General features: G+C 35.5%; 2 protein-coding genes across 2 annotated transcripts in view; one reads left to right on the top strand and one right to left on the bottom strand.

Annotated features, from left to right (window-relative positions):
- LOC141381809 (uncharacterized) overlaps positions 1 to 17,654 on the bottom strand; it is a 705,874-nt gene that overhangs the window by 219,532 nt on the left and 468,688 nt on the right. The window lies entirely within an intron of this gene.
- Positions 9,912 to 14,629, top strand: LOC108183310 (uncharacterized). The gene is made up of 4 exons (XM_021475574.3): positions 9,912 to 10,166; positions 10,271 to 10,427; positions 10,593 to 10,720; positions 10,812 to 14,629. The coding sequence occupies exons 1-4, from the start codon at positions 10,020 to 10,022 to the stop codon at positions 11,148 to 11,150; spliced, it is 771 nt and encodes a 256-aa protein (XP_021331249.1). The 5' UTR covers positions 9,912 to 10,019; the 3' UTR covers positions 11,151 to 14,629.

Genomic DNA, 17,654 nt, shown 5'->3' with positions numbered 1-17,654 from the left:
CACCAGAGCACCACATTTAAGAAGAGCACCGTATTTCACCTCACACACTCTGTACATAAGGCACCCTCCGGGGACTTGTCTGTAACCTAACGCAACTGTGTCAGTGTTTTCCCTCTGCCTCGCTACAGTACCTATGTGTTTTTCTTTTATATAAATTGTTCCATTAATGAGAAAATATTTGTAGGTCCTTTCCTGTGTTTTTTCGAAAAAAGCGTAGAGAGAAAAGCCGATTTGCACCATATAAGTGGCAATGCTAAAGCTTATTGATAAATTTTGACCTGCTGGACAAACAGCATGAAAAAACACCAAAGGGAGAGGCAGAGATGTAATTGTGAATGAATGATTAGATAAAGAAATGACTGATGAAACTTTTGGTGAATTTTGCAAAGCCTTTTTAAGTAAAGGAGAGGATACAACTTACTTCAAAAAAGCTGCACAAGAAAAAAAGATTCAATTAAATCACTGACCCAAGTGCAGTAATGGCACAGCAACAAATTTGTCATGGTATGGTTACCTCAAATATTCCTCAACATGGTCATATAACTCAATGACTTTCAGCCTTGGTGAGGCGTTCCAACCATGTAGATGCCCCAATCATTTGAATTCAAAGAATACTCAAAAAGAAATTAATTCATATCTTATGCAGACAATATATATCCATAAAAGTGTGGCCAGAGGGGGTAGACTCCACACTCCAGGACAAGTTTCAACACACAGACTGGAGTATGTTTGCTTTCCTGACCACCTGTGGCTCTCACACAGACATTACACTTCCTCTGTCCTGAAATACATCAACACCACCATAGACAGTGTCACAACCCAGAAACAGATCCTAATCAAAAGCCATGGATGAACAAGGAGGTGCGCCTCCTGCTGAAAGCACGCAACACTGCCTTTAGATCAGGCGATGCACAGGCCTACAGCACTTCCAGGCCTAATCTGAAGAGGGGCATCAAAAAGGCCAAGCACTGTTTCAAGCTAAAGCTTGAGGATCAATTTTCCAACTCTGATACTCGGCGCATGTGGCAGGGCATCCAGGCCATCACCAACTACAAACCCAGCCAGTCCACAGCCACAGATGTCTCCTTCCTGAATGAGCTAAATGACTTTTATGCCCGCTTTGAAAGAGACAATAAAGAACCCTACACCAGGATCACTTCCTCAACCGACCACTCACCTATCACACTCACCTCCTCAGAAGTACACACGGCACTGAGTCGGATCAATGTGCGTAAGCCAGCTGGACCAGACGGTATTCCTGGGCACGTCCTCAAAGCGTGTGCAGAACAGCTTGCTGGGATATTCACAGACATTTTCAACCTGTCACTTAACCCTCTGGGGTCTGAGGGTGTTTTGGGGCTCTGGAGAAGTTTTGACATGCACTGACATTTGTGCATTCAAAATGATGTGAGAATCATCGTGTTCACTTGCTCACAGAAAACAATACAATGAATTAAAATTTCTAAGTCACTTTCTGTGTGAAAATAGTTTATGCGAGAAGGCGTGAACTATCATTACTATGCAGTGAGTCACACCAGAGAAGACAAAGATCTGCATAATGAGCCATCAGACAGGTATGTGACTAAGAGTTTCAAGAAAGAATCTGAGAAAAAAATAAGTTTATTTACATATTTTTTGTTTGCAGTTTATTGAAAATGTATTTAACTATCACACAAAATATCTCAATAATAGTAAACCTAATAAACTCAGTTACCACAGAGGAATTTTAAACAGAACAGCACCTGTATTGTAAACAAATATTTATTTTTATAATATACATATAATTATAATAACAATTTATGTATATATAACATATAATTATAATAATACATATAATTATAATAATTATAACATTACATTTTTCATTATATAGGCCTATGTTTATCATTACACGCTATACGTTATAGGATACACTTTGTATAGCAATGAAACTATAAGTGGCCTGTAAGGACATATTTAATATCATAAAGGTTAGATTAAAAGACTTATCGGCAGGAATTCTGTCCTTTGCTGGGTCTAGATGTTCTTCTAAATGCATGCGCTCGTCATCAGAGTCGCGCTCTTCCTCTGAGGAGAAAGTAAATTCTTTGTCGCTGTTTAGTACTGTGCTTCTTCACCCGTGTAGCGTGCCATCGTTCAAACAAAATAAGTAACTATAATAAAGCTTGTCGTTTGATGCCATGTCTCGGGGCGCGTGTACATTATCACCTGGCTGGCTCACCTCAGTTCATTCCCATATGAACTGCGCCTTCACTGCGGGCGGGATCACGTTCGCTGTAATGGAAGCGACAGGAGAATCAGTACCAGCCCTTACTTTTATACGAATTACATGTAAGGAGATTATTTGTTTTCGACTTGAATTGGTTAATGCAAAAGAAGACATATCAAGCTTTCTTAAGAAACATCTCACATGTTTCTTTGTCGAGTATTTGCTGAGTTTCAGTTCATTTTAAAGACGTGTTTTTCCTGACACAGTCTACTGTTGCACGCTTCTCATGCAGGCTGTTTGTAATGTCAAAGCTTTGTGGGCGTGGTCGCAATAACTCTAATGAGCTCAGACTGAGAAGCTAGACATAGCGTTGCTTTCATACTGATTACTTTATCAAACAATATTTGTTTTCAACATGCATAGCTGCGTTTAAAAGTAAACACTTCAAGCTTTATAAAGATATGTGTCTCGTGTCTGGATGTATTGTTTTCGCTGAGTTTCAGCGCATTTTACTGACGCGTTTCTAAAAACAGTTCACGGAGAGAGAAAAGACAGAATGCCTACACTGTTTATTATCCTTGTTTTGCAAAAGCACACACATTTGTTTTTGTTGTGAGTGTACACATTTAAAAGTAGACACCTAACAGATTCGATTGATGTATTGATCTTATCTGTACGATCAAAACTGAAAGTGTAATTTAGGTTCATTTCAGCTCAATGAGGTAAAAACTTACGGTCTTCGACCCCAGGGGGTTAACCTAGCAGCTGTGCCAACATGCTTTAAAACCACCTCTATTGTGCCAATGCCCAAACACTCCAGCCCAACATGCCTGAATGACTACCGCTCCGTAGCACTTACACCCATCATCATGAAGTGCTTCGAGCGGTTGGCCCTGCCACATCTGAGAGACTCTCTGCCATCCACACTGGACCCACATCAGTTTGCTTACCGTGGCAACAGGAGCACAGATGATGCAGTCTCTATAGCACTGCACTCTGTACTCACACACCTGGACAATAAAAACACTTATGCACGAATGCTGTTTGTTGGCTTCAGCTCAGCATTTAACACTGTCATACCCTCTAAGTTACTGATCAAACTCAGAGACCTGGATATCGACACGTCTCTTTGCAATTGGGTTTTGGACTTTCTGACTAACAGACCTCAAAATGTTAGCTGAGGCAACATCTGCTCCACCACCATCACACTCAACACTAGTGTACCACAGGGCTGTGAGCTGAGCCCCTTCCTCTACTACCATCGACTGTAGGCCTGAAAAAAGATGACACTACAGTGATTGGTGTTATCAGCAACAATGAGACGGCCTACAGGGAGGAGATACAGCATCTGGCCACTTGGTGCACTGACAAAAAATTGCCCCTAACCCATCAGTGGGATGATCTTTGAGCCTGTCTCACCCCTGAATTTCCTGGGGACCCACATCTCAAAGGACCTTTTTTGGACCACCAACACCTCCAGCCTGGTCAAGAAGGTCAACCAGCGCCTATTTTTCTTAAGGCAACTTAAGAAGAACCAGCTTTCATCAGCCGTCTTGGTGAACTTCTAAAGCTGCACAATAGAAAGCATCCTGACCAACTAGCAGATTGAGGAACAGCTTTTCCCCCAGAACTGTCTCCCTTTTGAACTCTGCCCCTCACTGACCCCCCTCCTCCATGCACCCCCACTCTCCTCTAACTTAAACTCCTCACAATCACTGCACTGTTTAACATTTGCACATTTAAAATGTGCACATATTCATTGCACTACATTGCACTAATTCACTTATTTAAACTATACATACCCACTGCACATGGACATTTGTAATTATGTACACACCCACTGTACATACACATTTGTAATTATGTTTATCTATCTGCACACTTCTGATTATTAATAGCAACCTGCACATATATTCATATATTGTAAATCTCTGTTCATAGCTAATACAACCTGTATATAATGTTCATAGTACATCCATCTTTAAATATCACTATAGTTTTTCTATAACTGCACTTTATAACTTATACCTGTATCCTGCACTTGCTGTTATTGCACCGCTGGTTAGACCTAAACTGCATTTCGTTGCATTGTACTTGTACATGTGAAATGACAATAAAGTTGAATCTAATCTAATTTTATATGTAAGTGTGATTTAAATGTCTGTCTGATCCTGAAACTCAAAGCCTCAAACAGTGATTTAACACGATGCCAAAACATAATTTAAATACAATGTCTAATAACTTTACTTTTTAATCTCTTGAAAATGTTTGTACTCTTCTATATCAGTCAACTTGAGTGTTTCGGATCATAGACAAAGGCATAGACAGATCCTTACAAAATATAACTCTAAACATAGAGAGTCTCGAACTCGAAAGTTAAGATAAACCAGACCTTCCAGTTGAACAGAAAGGAAAAACCTTCAGTATTTTGAATTTGGACTGCATTACCTAGTTAGCCACTAGTGATATGTCAATCCTACAACAGTGCCAAAACATAATTTAAATACAATGTTAAATAACTTTACTTTTTAATCTCTTGGAAAGTTTGTACTTTTCTAAATCAGTTAACTCGATAATTTCAGATCATTCAGAAAAAAAATATGTCTTTAACACAGCGAGTCACAAAATTGAAAGTTAACCAGACCTTCCAGTTGAACAGGAAAAAACTGCTGAAAAGCAACAAGCTAATGTTCTTTATACAATATGCATTTAACCCTCAACTGCTATCTGACTTTAGAAGTAACTCTCTAACTAAAACTAAAATAATGGACTAAACCTGAGTTTATTGTGACAAAAAAATTATTTAAAGTTATTGGTCCAATACTGCTTAAATATTTTTCAGAAACACTGTGGATTTAATCCTAAATACTTTTTTATTCTCAAAAATATTCCTTTAACACACTTATCTTCAGTTTCAGTGGTTTGGGTGTTGTCTTGAGGACACGCCCACAGTCAGAAGAATCTCATGAATATTCATGTCAGTGCCACTTGGTGAAACCAATAATAATTCAGGATCAACCTGTAGATCACACAGGTGCGTTTTAGTGAAGCGAAAGAGCTCAAATTATGCTCCTGCTGCACAAGAGCATCTTTATTTCTGCATGTAAGTTTAATACTTCTACATTAGGCTTATTTGTAGAAATTATGAAGGGATTTTATAAGTGTGAGTGTGATTTAAATGTCTGTCTGATCCTGAAGCTCAAAGCCTCTCCCTCCCTCAAAACTCAAAGGGCTCTATTTTGACGGTCCATGAGCAAAACGGAAAGTGCAAGGCGCAAATGCATTAAGGGCGTGTCAGAATCCATATTTGCTAATTTAAGGATGGGAAAATCTGCTTTGCGCCATGGCGCATGGTCTAAAAGGGTTGAGTTTATTTTCTTAATGAGTTATAGGTGTGTTTTGAGAATCAACCAATCAGAGTCTCATCTCCCATTCCCTTTAAGAGCCTTGCATCGCGCCATAAGCACATTTGCTATTTACTTGACGTAAAGTGTAAGTGGAAAAACTGAGCATTTCACAAGCAAACAGTTAAACAGTGCATCTACCGCGCAAGAATGAGAGATAAATTATCTACTTTCACTTTCGCTCTCGTGGATAGGGAAACCTTTACGCACAGACATCAATTAGCCTATAAATAATTAATTTCGTTTGATAAGCGCATATATTTATTTCATAACTATTTCTAAATTCAGTTCTAATTTCCAGCAAACGAATAAATGAACAATAATAACAAAGTGTGTTCAAAGTGAGTTATTTCCTAAAACACATGCTGTGCCCCATATGGTCTAAAACCTGCAGGTGGGCAAATCTAAGCATGTTTTTTAATAAAACAAATATAAATATGGATATAATAAATAATACTGCTAATAATAATAACATTATACAAAAGCAAATTGTTATGAATGAACTGAAAAAGCCTCCCGAGATGAAGAAGACATGAAAGCAGTGGTTTTTTATATAAATGTAGACTAGAAAATAATGTTTTGCAATATTTTAATCCTTTATATTTATATCCTATATATATATATATATATATATATATATATATATATATATATATATATTCTTATTATATCCTATATATATATCCTTAATATTTTATTTTTTTACATATGTAAAGTTATTTGCGTATTACTCTACATTTTGTGTGTATTAAGCAGTGCGTAAGCGAGGCGCAACTCTGCGCTGGAGTTTAGACCAGGTTTGTTTGGTCTAATGAAAAACCTATTATAGTTTCTCAAAATAGCAGCGCGCCAGCAATGCGCCTCAGAACGCCTATGGGCGCACATATGAGCGCAAATGCATTTGCTATTTAAAGAGCGTGGCGCAACGCCTCAAAACGACTCTTGCGCCAAGCTGAAACTAGCAAACAAGTATTGCGTCGCGTGTTGCGCCACATTTCAGCGGGTGTATGATGGGGCCCAAGCCTCAAAGCTCAAAGCCTCTTGATCTCCCTCCCAAAAGCAGAAATTCCGTTGAAATCTTGATTTTGCACAATGCTTAAGGATAGTAATTCTGTAACTAATAAAAATAAAAAGGAAGAGATTGGGCAGCCCTGACTAATAACACACAAAATATCAAATCAATTAGAAGTATTAAAATTAACGATCACTGAACTATTGATTCCTTTATAAAACATAGCCATAGTGTTAACAAAAAGGACCCCAAATCCAAATAACCTCAATGCTTTAAACAAAAACTGGTGCTCAATTGTATCAAAGGCTTTGTAAAATTCAAGAAAAAGAATGAGACCATTTGAATGAATAGAATCAGCATAATTGATGGATAATGCCTAATGGATAAGGCATCATCCTTCGAAGCTGGAGATTGTGGATTCAAGTCCTGTTTGGGTTGTGTTTGTTGAGTTACTTTTAAGTTGTGTGAAAAAATCCTGACTTGTCTACTCAAAGCTTAGGTGTGATGATCTGAGGGCAATAGTTAGCTTCAATTTCTCAGACTTTGGCTTTCAACTAACGGTCTCATGTTAGGTAAATGATGATGAAATGCAAACAAGAAAATAGCTGCAGAAAGGTTGTGATTTCAAGTTAATGAGAGTGGCCTTGACTGGAATTCGAATATCTCAAGACCAGTCCCACTATACGCTAGAACCATACCCCAGGACCAAAGAGACACGAATGTGAATGATTGCAGAAAGAAAATGTTTGTCCATTAGTTCTTATTTTAACAGAATGCAAACTGGCATCGAGATCCTAAAGTGCAGTTTTCCATGCGGTGGCATCTTATTGAAGACATACAAGAGATCCTTGATAGAAGACTGGTGACATGGACCAGTGGCCTAATGCAGTGGTTCCCAACCTTTTTCTTTGGGGCCCCCCCCCATGAACATATACAAACATTGGAGCCCCCCCACCATATAAATACACACGCACGCACACACATATGTACTGTGTGTATATATATATATATATATATATATATATATATATATATATATATATATATGTGTGTGTGTGTGTGTGTGTGTGTGTGTGTGTGCACTCTTAAAAATGATGTGTTAAAAATTTACACAAAATATGTGTTAAACAGTTCGTAACACATTTTGTGTTACTGCAGACACATTGTGTGTTAATATTGTGCTTAAGTGTTTACACAATGACTGTGTTAAACACATTTAAACAGTATGTTGGAATAAAATGCATTTTTGTCTGGAGTCAAATGGCACTGTGTTATGTGTTTATGTAGTTTATTTATCATAATGGTAATATAAAATAAGCATTTGTGAAAATGTGGCTGAAAATTCTGTATTTCGGGATTTATGCTGTGTATTTGTGCACGCGCATGCGCAGTGACGTTCTTTTTCAACCGTCGCTCTCCGGGAGCTCTGTCGGATAATGCACCTCTCTACCTCAGGTGTGTGAAATTAATTAGAATTCGGCTACGATAGTAAATATTTCTTCCACTCTGCGTGAGAATGTTTTGTGTAAGTTGTCCAGGAAGTTATTTTTGTTACTTTTCTTATGTCTCCATGTTTCATACTCCAAATACACGGGTGACTTGGCAACTCGGTCATGTACCATTAACTTTAGCCGCCTAAGCTAACGCATCTGGCGCGTCTTTTGTAAAGCTGCGTTGGCACTCGGCAGAATTGTTAATAATAAGTTACATATTTAAGGTGAAAGACTGACCCTAAATATGTATTGCATTTTGGTATGAGAGTTGCCGTCACTTTAAAATCTCCGGCTTCGCGTCACTTTAAAGCCTCCGCATCACTGACACTGGAGGTAAATTAACGATACCGGACACAATTTATACATCAACGTTTTAATCATGATGTTATTTGATATAAAACATAAGATGCCGCTTTGCGGCAGGAATTTGAACAAGAATCCCTTTCCATAACATTAGTTTGGCGCTTTGTACAGACACCAAATGGCGCCGCTGTGTGAGCAAATTCATAAACAATATCTAACGTTAGCGTTAAAATATGAAGATCTTTATTTTAATCAACATTGCGCGCCATTTTGTGCTAACCGACTAGTCATATACTATTTAAAATGTGCTTTTTATTGTCATACTCATTGTTACATGTGTTTGTTTTCTCATTGTGCTTGTATATACATGGATTTCTCTCTTTTACTTGGATGATGGAAGTCGAGGAGCAAATTACAGTCACTTTAACAGTTTTACACCGAGTTCTTGCAACTGTCTTCATAGACGAAAAGGAAATATGGAGAAAACTATTCACAGTTGGCAGTGTTGGAGATCTGATAGCCTCAGTCAAACTTGAACTGTCTCAACAACTATCTCTTGATCGAATATTGAAATTTGACACAGATTTTCAAGAGTTCATTGACACTGATGTAAATGCAGGAGTACAGGAGCTTGACAAATTTCAAATGTATTTTATTGCAAGCAACACCCCGGACTCATTAGAAAGAAGTGTGCACTTATTACAGGTAAAACATTAATATCTTTCTCCCTTTATATTACTATAGATAAAAGTGAACATTTCAATAAATAAAATGTTTTTGGCATTTCTAGTGTCCTTTAACAGATTCAATTCAGACTGGCACCACAACTAGTTTGGTGACGCTGCTTGAAGAAAAAGCCCCTACAATCCTGAGAGAACATGAAGAGACTAAGACGCTGTCGATTTCCTCAAGAAAGATTCTTGTTAAAGTTGCTGTCAGTGACCTTGTAGAGAAACATGGATTGTGAGTATGGTTTGTTTATTCCACGTAAGGTGTATTTCTTTGCAAATTAATTAAATTACATTTATTTAAATAAGTGATATATTAAAATAAATTCTACATTTAAAAAAAATGTTTTAAATAAATACATTTAACAATCAGTTTATCCCAATCAATTCTAAAGTACCACTGTTTAGTCAGTTTTTTATTTTTGTGAAGGAGCAATTTGTGCAACTGTGTTTTTATTTTTAATTTTTTACTTTTTTTAGCTATCCATCTGGTACAGAAAAGCTGGCTCTAGCAAAAGAGATTGTGTCATTGTTCCCCTCGTTAAGGATTCAGGTGCCCTTTGGGGAAAATGAGGGACATGTAAGAATGTTTTTTACAATATAAACTGAATTGTTTAGGAATGTGTATGCAAGTTGCTCATGTATACTTGACTTTAACTAGTTCTGTTTTTGCATTACTAACATCAGGAGCATTTTTTTGATGGGCCATCGCACAGTGGATTTATTGAAATGAGATTACGTAACATCAGACGGAAGCTTCAACAGAGCCAGCGGGTGTACAGTTTGAAACGTCGTCATTGTACACCGCAACCTTCTTTACCAAGTCCAGATGAAACTGTACCAAGTGAGTAGTTGACTCTGATAAAGAGGATGCGACCATCACCAGAGAATTCATCATCAATAAAGACTGCAATCAATCAAACCTTCAGTTACCGAAGGAGATGGATAACAACAAAATCCCCAACTGTTGCTGAAATCTTCAAGGAATATCCTAGATTTCTTGACATGCCAGCTTTGGTAATAGACATGCTTAACTAAGACAGAACTTTACACAAACATTTTTCATAATTGTAATATTAATATTTCTTTGTTTCTGATTTTCTTTCTTTCTTTCTTTGAAGATGGACATTGAATTTTCCAAGCTCACCGATGGGAAAGAAGACTTGTTTATCCGGAAATGGGAAGGGACGATAATTCCAAGACTCAAGGAAATAGCATCCTTGGAGAAGAAAAATGACATCAGACACTTACTGGAGAAGGCTGAGAATCAGCATGATGGTATGAGTTTCAGCCAAAATGTCTGTTGCATGGGCATACTTTTCTAAACATAGTTTAAATGAGAAAATTTTATGTGAATATTGATATTCTATTAAAGATAAAGTATTAATTTCCAAAAAAATCTTAAATTCTTTTTTTGCATGTGACCTGTATCTTCACTTCAAGATGAACTGTGTTACACTATGTTGAAGATCCTTATTCATCTTCTTCCACCCACTGCATCTGGGAGAAGTTTTGCTGGGAGTAAATGCTGTGTGACTTCTGCTGTGTCCTACCTGTTGGAGCAAGTGCCGGTATAGTTTTTATTGTGTTAGCTTGTGATAAATAAAATTGTTTTTAATGGAGCAACATTTTCTAATGCTTTTCATTGTTTCATTTTTGAAGGCTGGTACCAACGTTACATCTTTGCTCGCTGAATCCATGAATGGGACCCTGAAGTCAGCTCAGCCGCAGTTGGTTTCCATCGGTTCTCTAGGACATGGATCCCAGAACGTAATTGTGGCAAAGAATGACTCTTTTGCTCTTCCACTTGATGTTGAAAGCCTGACCTGTGCTGTAGACAGACTTTTCAAATTCTACTGGCTGTGCAACCTTCAGTATCCATGCCAACTGTCTTCTGTTTTTTCTTTTTTTGAGTATATATATGACCTGTCTTTGTCCCAGTCATCTTGCAAACGATCAAAGGTCATGGAATTGATTGCTAAGGTGCAGTCTCGTACCTAATTGAAATAAGCATGTACACCTGTCCAAAGTGTCTTCAAAATGATTTTGTTGAAACAAAGGGGTTAATTTGGCATTTAAGGGAAGTGCATGCACTCTCTGATAGTTACAACCTAACTTTAATTTGTAGTCAAAATGGTTGCCCAAGAACTTATCATAATTTCAATTCCTTTTTAAAACATCTGAACAGAGATCATTTTAAAACGAATTCAGGCCCTTCTGACGAGTCAGGACATACAAAGAACTTAGATATATCCTATCAAATTGATGAAAGCAGAATAAATAATTTTGAGGATAATGTCCAAATGTCTAAAACAGAGCTAGTTCCTCAGAGCAGTTTAAACCTAAAAGACTTTTGCTTTTGCTGCCAGCATGTATGCCTCTTCTAATGTAACTTATACTGATGTTCAAAAAAGTATAACCTGCACAAAAGAAGTTATTGATCGTACCTTAGGTCATTTGCAAGAAAAGACTAATACTTTACTTAAGAACTTGGCAGTTCCGCTAGATAGTGCTGAAGTTCAAACACTTGTGAAGGATTTCGACAATGCTAGAAACATGTTTGGCGACATAGATACTACATTTAAACTAACTAAGTACTTTTCTGACAATTTTTCCTTTGAAAAACCAACAGAAGTGTTTCTTGGTCACAGATTAGATTGTCTTAGAAAGAATGGGGGGAAAAGCCAGGTGCTTGTGCCTGTCACATGTCAGTACATCTCAATAATTAACACAATTAAATTTTTATTTAGTTGTGACAAAATGCAGAATATGTATATGCAGTCTTGCGGTGAACGAGATACAATGCATGATTATTGTGATGGTGCTTAATATTCTAAACATCCTCTTTACCGAAACCATCCAAATGCATTACAAATTCAGTTATACTTCGATGATTTGGAAACAACTAATCCTCTTGGATCTAAAACAAAGATTCATAAAATGGGGGCTGTTTGCTTTACGAAATGTGCCGTCAGAAAAAAATTCTGTACTTTCCAATATCCATTTATGTCTCTTATTTAATTCTATTGATAAATACATTTATGGTTTTGACAAAATTTTAGAACCTCTTATAACAGACTTTAAAGAAATTGAGCAGAATGGTATAGAGGTCAAACTACACGATAAACATCAATTACTTTTTGGAACAGTCTGTTTGCTGACAGCGGACAATCTTGCCTGTCACTCACTCTGTGGCTATGTGGAAAGTTTCTCTGCAAACCGATTTTGTCAATTTTGTCTAATTGACAAATCAAGTTCCCAGATTATTTTTGATGAAAATAATACAGAGAGACGTACAAGGGAAAACTATGCATACCATGTACAACTCAATGATGCAAGTGCAACCGGTGTCAAACATAACTCATGCCTAAACAGCCTACAGTATTTTCATGTCACTGAGAATATTGGTGTAGACATTATGCATGATGTGTTGGAAGGAGTCGGACCTCTTGAGGTCAAATTGATGCTGCGGCATTTCATTTATGAAGAGAAATGTTTTTCTCTGGAACTTTTAAATGAAAGAATAGCAGCTTTTAACTATGGCTATGGAAATCAAAAAAATAAACCTAGTGTTATTGTCAATCTGAGGACATCTGAAAATGCTATTAAGCAGACTGCATCACAGATGTGGTGTTTACTTCTAGTCTTGCCTTTTCTGTTAGGTGATTTAATTGACACACAGAGCCCACACTGGCACCTTTTCCTAATGTTGAGGGAAATTTGTGACATAATTTTTGCACCTGTTGTGTCAAAAGGGCTTGATGTCCATCTTAAGCAGCTAATAACTGATCACCATACACAGTTCAAGATTCTTTATCCTGAAAGGAATCTAATTCCTAAACATCACTACATGACACACTACCCGAGTATCATGACTTTATTTGGACCGCTTTCAAAGTTGTGGTGTATGAGGTTCGAAGCCAAACATCACCCTCTTAAGCGACATGCCCAAGTTGTTTGCAACTTTCGTAATATTTCAAAAACACTGGCTCATAAACACCAGATTCAGCAAATGCACCAATGGAAATTAAGCTCGAAACACAATTCTGAGATGATTGTACCAAATGCTTTTCCAGTTGTAATTGCATCTTTGTATAAGGGTGACAAATTGCTTGACAAGCTTAAGACAGATACACATTTTGAGACTCTTACTTACACCAGTTCAATTCATGTGAGTAATAATATCAGTTTTTTGGGGACAACATACCAGACAGGATCTGTTCTGACTTTAAAAGCAGATGAAAGGGGAGAACCATTATTTGGTGAAGTTATACACATTATTCCCCAAAGTGAAAGAGAATGCGCACTTATGTTTCTGAGAGTTTTAAGAGTTAAGTATTTTGATGAACATCTTTTTTCCTTCAGTGTCATCAGAACAAATGATTTTGACATGGCTTTGCTGCCTGGGGACTTAATAGATTACAGACCTCTAGACATTGTGACATTTTGCAATCAGCAGTATGTAACTCCTAAATACAAAATTTTGTTTTAAACATGTTAGTGGTTGAAACTTTGGTAACACTTTATAATAACTACACTATGAATCATTTATTAAGAATTAGCAAATAGTGAATTTATTTTTTTTTAAGCATTAACTCTACATTATAAGACATTAGTAAGCGGTTCATAAATACAATTACAAATGCTGTATTCTTGACTTATAAGTACATTTATAATGCGCTTAACAATTGTACTTTTATACTTTGCTTCTGACTAATTTTTCACTACTAAATTAAGGACTGCATTATTTACAAACCATTTGTATTTGAAAGTTTGAATTATGAAACTACAATCATTAAGCACATTATAAATGCGCTTATAAGTCAAAAATTCAGCCTTTTGTGGCTGTGTTTATGAACCGCTTACTAATGTCTTATAATGTAGAGTTAATGCTAAACAAATAGTGAATTAACTATTTGCTAATGCTCAATAAATGATTTATAGTGTCGTTACTATAAAGGGTTACCTAAATGTTTAAGTGTTTTGACTAGATTTGACAATGATTTATTTTGTTAAGACAAGCATCTTACATGTAGGTGAATGCATAAACGTTGTGCTATGGTTACTTATTTCTTTCACTAGAGAATTTTAAAAAATGTATATGTTGGAAACTGTTTCATACATATTTGACAGTTTATATGGCGTGTGTAACAGATACAATTTCAATTTAATGAATGCTTTTATAAAGTGAGTTTTTATGTTATACAATGAATTGTTTGTACAATGAAATGCTGTAAAACATTTAAATGCATTATTTTCATGTTAAAAAGGAAAAAATAAACAGTATGTGAACAGTGTTTAATGTTTCCTGTGAGATTTTGTATATTAATTTATAATATATTTTACATTCAAAATTATAAAAACTGAATAGTAACACACAGTTGTGTTAAATACATACAATAACAACACATCTGTGTGTCAACTTATGCTGCACATTAATGTGTTACATTAAATGACACATTTTGTGTGTTAAACTTAACTCAACATGTGTTGTCCCTGAGCACACTCAGGACATGTGTTGAAAATAACACATGTTGTGTTGTTTTCAACACATTCGTTTTTAGAGTGTGTGTGTGTGTGTGTTTGTGTAATATTAATATATATAGTAATATGTATAGAAAATATATTAATTAATCAGTTTTAACTTGTCTTGGCCTTCAATAAAACCAAAATCTAGGTAGGCTTTGTCATACTGTCTAATCTTTTTCTTCGCCTCTGAAGAATCACTGCATTTATGTTTGTCTGCCATTTTTGTTTTGATTTTGCCTTTACGACACGTTGACAAGCACATTGCGCGAGTGAGCAAAATTTAAATAATTATTTAAAGTTATTTAATTATTTTCACTATTATGTTGAAATTTTAAGCATGTGTTTAGATTTTTTTTTTTTTGGTACTTAAAAATACATATATAATAGTACACAGCAAATTTTAGATAGTAGATTTAACTACCTTGGAGTTAAAATTAACACTCCCTCAGAGTTTATATGGGAACCACTATAAGTGTTAAAAATAACACTTTTGAAAGTGTTAACATTGTCAACACCAAGACAGTGTTAATTAGCAAACTCTTATTGTGTAAAATATCTGTTAAATTTCCAAAAAAATACCAGCAGCTGTGGTTGCCAGAACCTTTTTGTGAAAAACATGGAAGTTTTATATAACTGTATAAATTTACAAAATATAACCATATTTCATGAACTAATACATTGTTAATTTTACAAAATCATAGCTTAGTGCAAAAAAATGTAAATTCTTTAGATGCAATAATGTTTTCATGTGTGATTGCAATTAGCAAACAGATTTTGACGGCATTAGTAACTACACAGTTACCTTTAAACAAAAGAAGATGCAGCATAACATCAGATTTTCTCAGTTCATCTTGGACTTGAACAGAGACGCTATTATCCTCCACAATGGTGACACAAAAACCGTTTTGCTGTTTTTCTTTCTTTTTTTTTCATTTTTAGATTTTACGGAAAAATACCAGCAGCTGTGGTTGCCAGTAATCTGCTGTTTTTAACATTCATAAATTCAGTTTACAGAATATTTCTGTTAAAAGCACATTCAACAGTCTGTATTTTTTATCGATCTCACACTGCAAATTTTAGATTTGGTAGATTTAACTACCTTAGAGTTAAAATTAACACTCCCTCAGTGTTTATATGGGAACCACTATAAGTGTTAAAATAACATTTTTGAAAGTGTTAAAATTTTTAACACCCAGAGTGTTAATTAGCAAACTCTTATTGTGTTAAATATCTGTTAAATGTATGTCAAAATACTGGCAGCAGTGGTTGCCAGTAATCTGCTGTTTTCAACATTTTACATTCGTAAATTCAGTTTCCAGAATATTTCTGTTAAAAACACATCCCATAGTCTGTATTTTTAATTCGAACACACGTAAGCCTTAAATTCCACAGCAAAATCCTCACTAGTGTCCTCACTACAGAGGGCTGAACACTCAGACAGTGATGAAGTTATTGAGACAATTAAGTGTCTAATTAAAGGAGGATTGAGAATTGTTGATGAACAACTGTTAACAAGCAGAATCACTTAAGGACAGAAAAACACAAGCCAAAGATGAAATAAACTCAGAAAAAAAACTCTAAATAAAATAATAATCAATAAAAATAAAACAAATTACACAATAAAAAATGTTATTTTTCAACATCTTTAAAAAAATTCTCATTACATTAAACAACTTATCATGGAGCTTCACCTATTACTGACCTTTGACTTGATTTCTGTCATGTGAACTAAAGCTCTTAATGAAATTTCTGTTGTTCATTTAAAGTCACCATGATGGAGGACAGAGTCTACTTTAGTCAGGCTCTTCAACTTCTTGCTATAAATGTCTTTTATTTTGGCTGCTATAGTTAGTGTTAATTACACTATTTATACATTGGCATGGAAAGCCGAAAGAAAATTAATGTGTCAGTCTTTAGAGATTTTCTATGATAACATAGCCATCCTTTCCTGCTTGTTTTCTAATTCAATATCATATTAGTTATGTGTGAGAAATAAATAATATACATAAATGAAACCACTGAAGCTCCAATAATATAAAACAAAATAAACCCAATATTTACAATGAGAATGTTTGATCTATGGCAGAACTTAAAAACACACTGACATCAACAATTAGTCTTTGAATCTCAATGATGGTGACAAACAAAAAAATAAAAATCAAGTAAAAAAACACTCTAGTGAAATATCACCTCCCAAAAACAACACAAAATAAAGGAAAAGAAAGAGATTGTAAGAACATAAAGCTGCATAATTAATTAATGCTGCAATGCATGCTGGGAGCTTTGTACTATGCTGGCACCCAGCATGCATTGCAGCATGAGCTATGCCGCTTTTTTTTTTTTTTTTTTTAGCAACCACGGTTGAGGTTCATTTGTTGATTCTTGATGTCTGTGTGTTATATGAGTAAGCTGGAGCTTGAATGTTTAGTGCATGACACTCTAATTATTAGTTGCATCCTAATTGTTGAATCTTCTCTGAAAAGCAGCAGACTGCCTGTATTATTGTCCCTTCAGTTTTATATATAAACTATATTTTTATATTTTTATTTTTATGAATCAACTTATTAAACACCTAAAATTATATCTATAACAATTAATCATAAACAGTCAAGTTTCTCTTGATCTTTCTAGCTATAGCTAATGAATTTTAGAAACACAGCTATAACAGTCAGGGAAACGTTAGGCTATAAGAGTAAAGCTTCAAGAGCTCAAATAAGCAGCCTCTGATCTCCATGATGGTGAGGTCAAATGAAATATTTTTAATAAAAAAAATATAAACCTCTGTTCATTGTCAAATATTCTTACAGAAATGAAGCCAAACTGTAATCAGTGAAGCTGCTTATGCTATTATTTAATGGAGTTGTTTAATCCTCTGTTTTAATTCAGTTGGTTTGGTGTGAGGCTGTGTCTGTAGTTTTATTTCTTCCTTCAATTTCTTATTCCTTCAGTGATTGTGCTTGTTAACAGCAGGTGTTC

Source organism: Danio rerio, chromosome 4, assembly GCF_049306965.1.
Source record: "Danio rerio strain Tuebingen ecotype United States chromosome 4, GRCz12tu, whole genome shotgun sequence".
Classification (NCBI taxonomy): domain Eukaryota; kingdom Metazoa; phylum Chordata; class Actinopteri; order Cypriniformes; family Danionidae; genus Danio; species Danio rerio.
The sequence above is the reverse complement of the archived record's forward strand: the minus strand, read 5'-3'. Positions and strand labels throughout refer to the sequence as shown.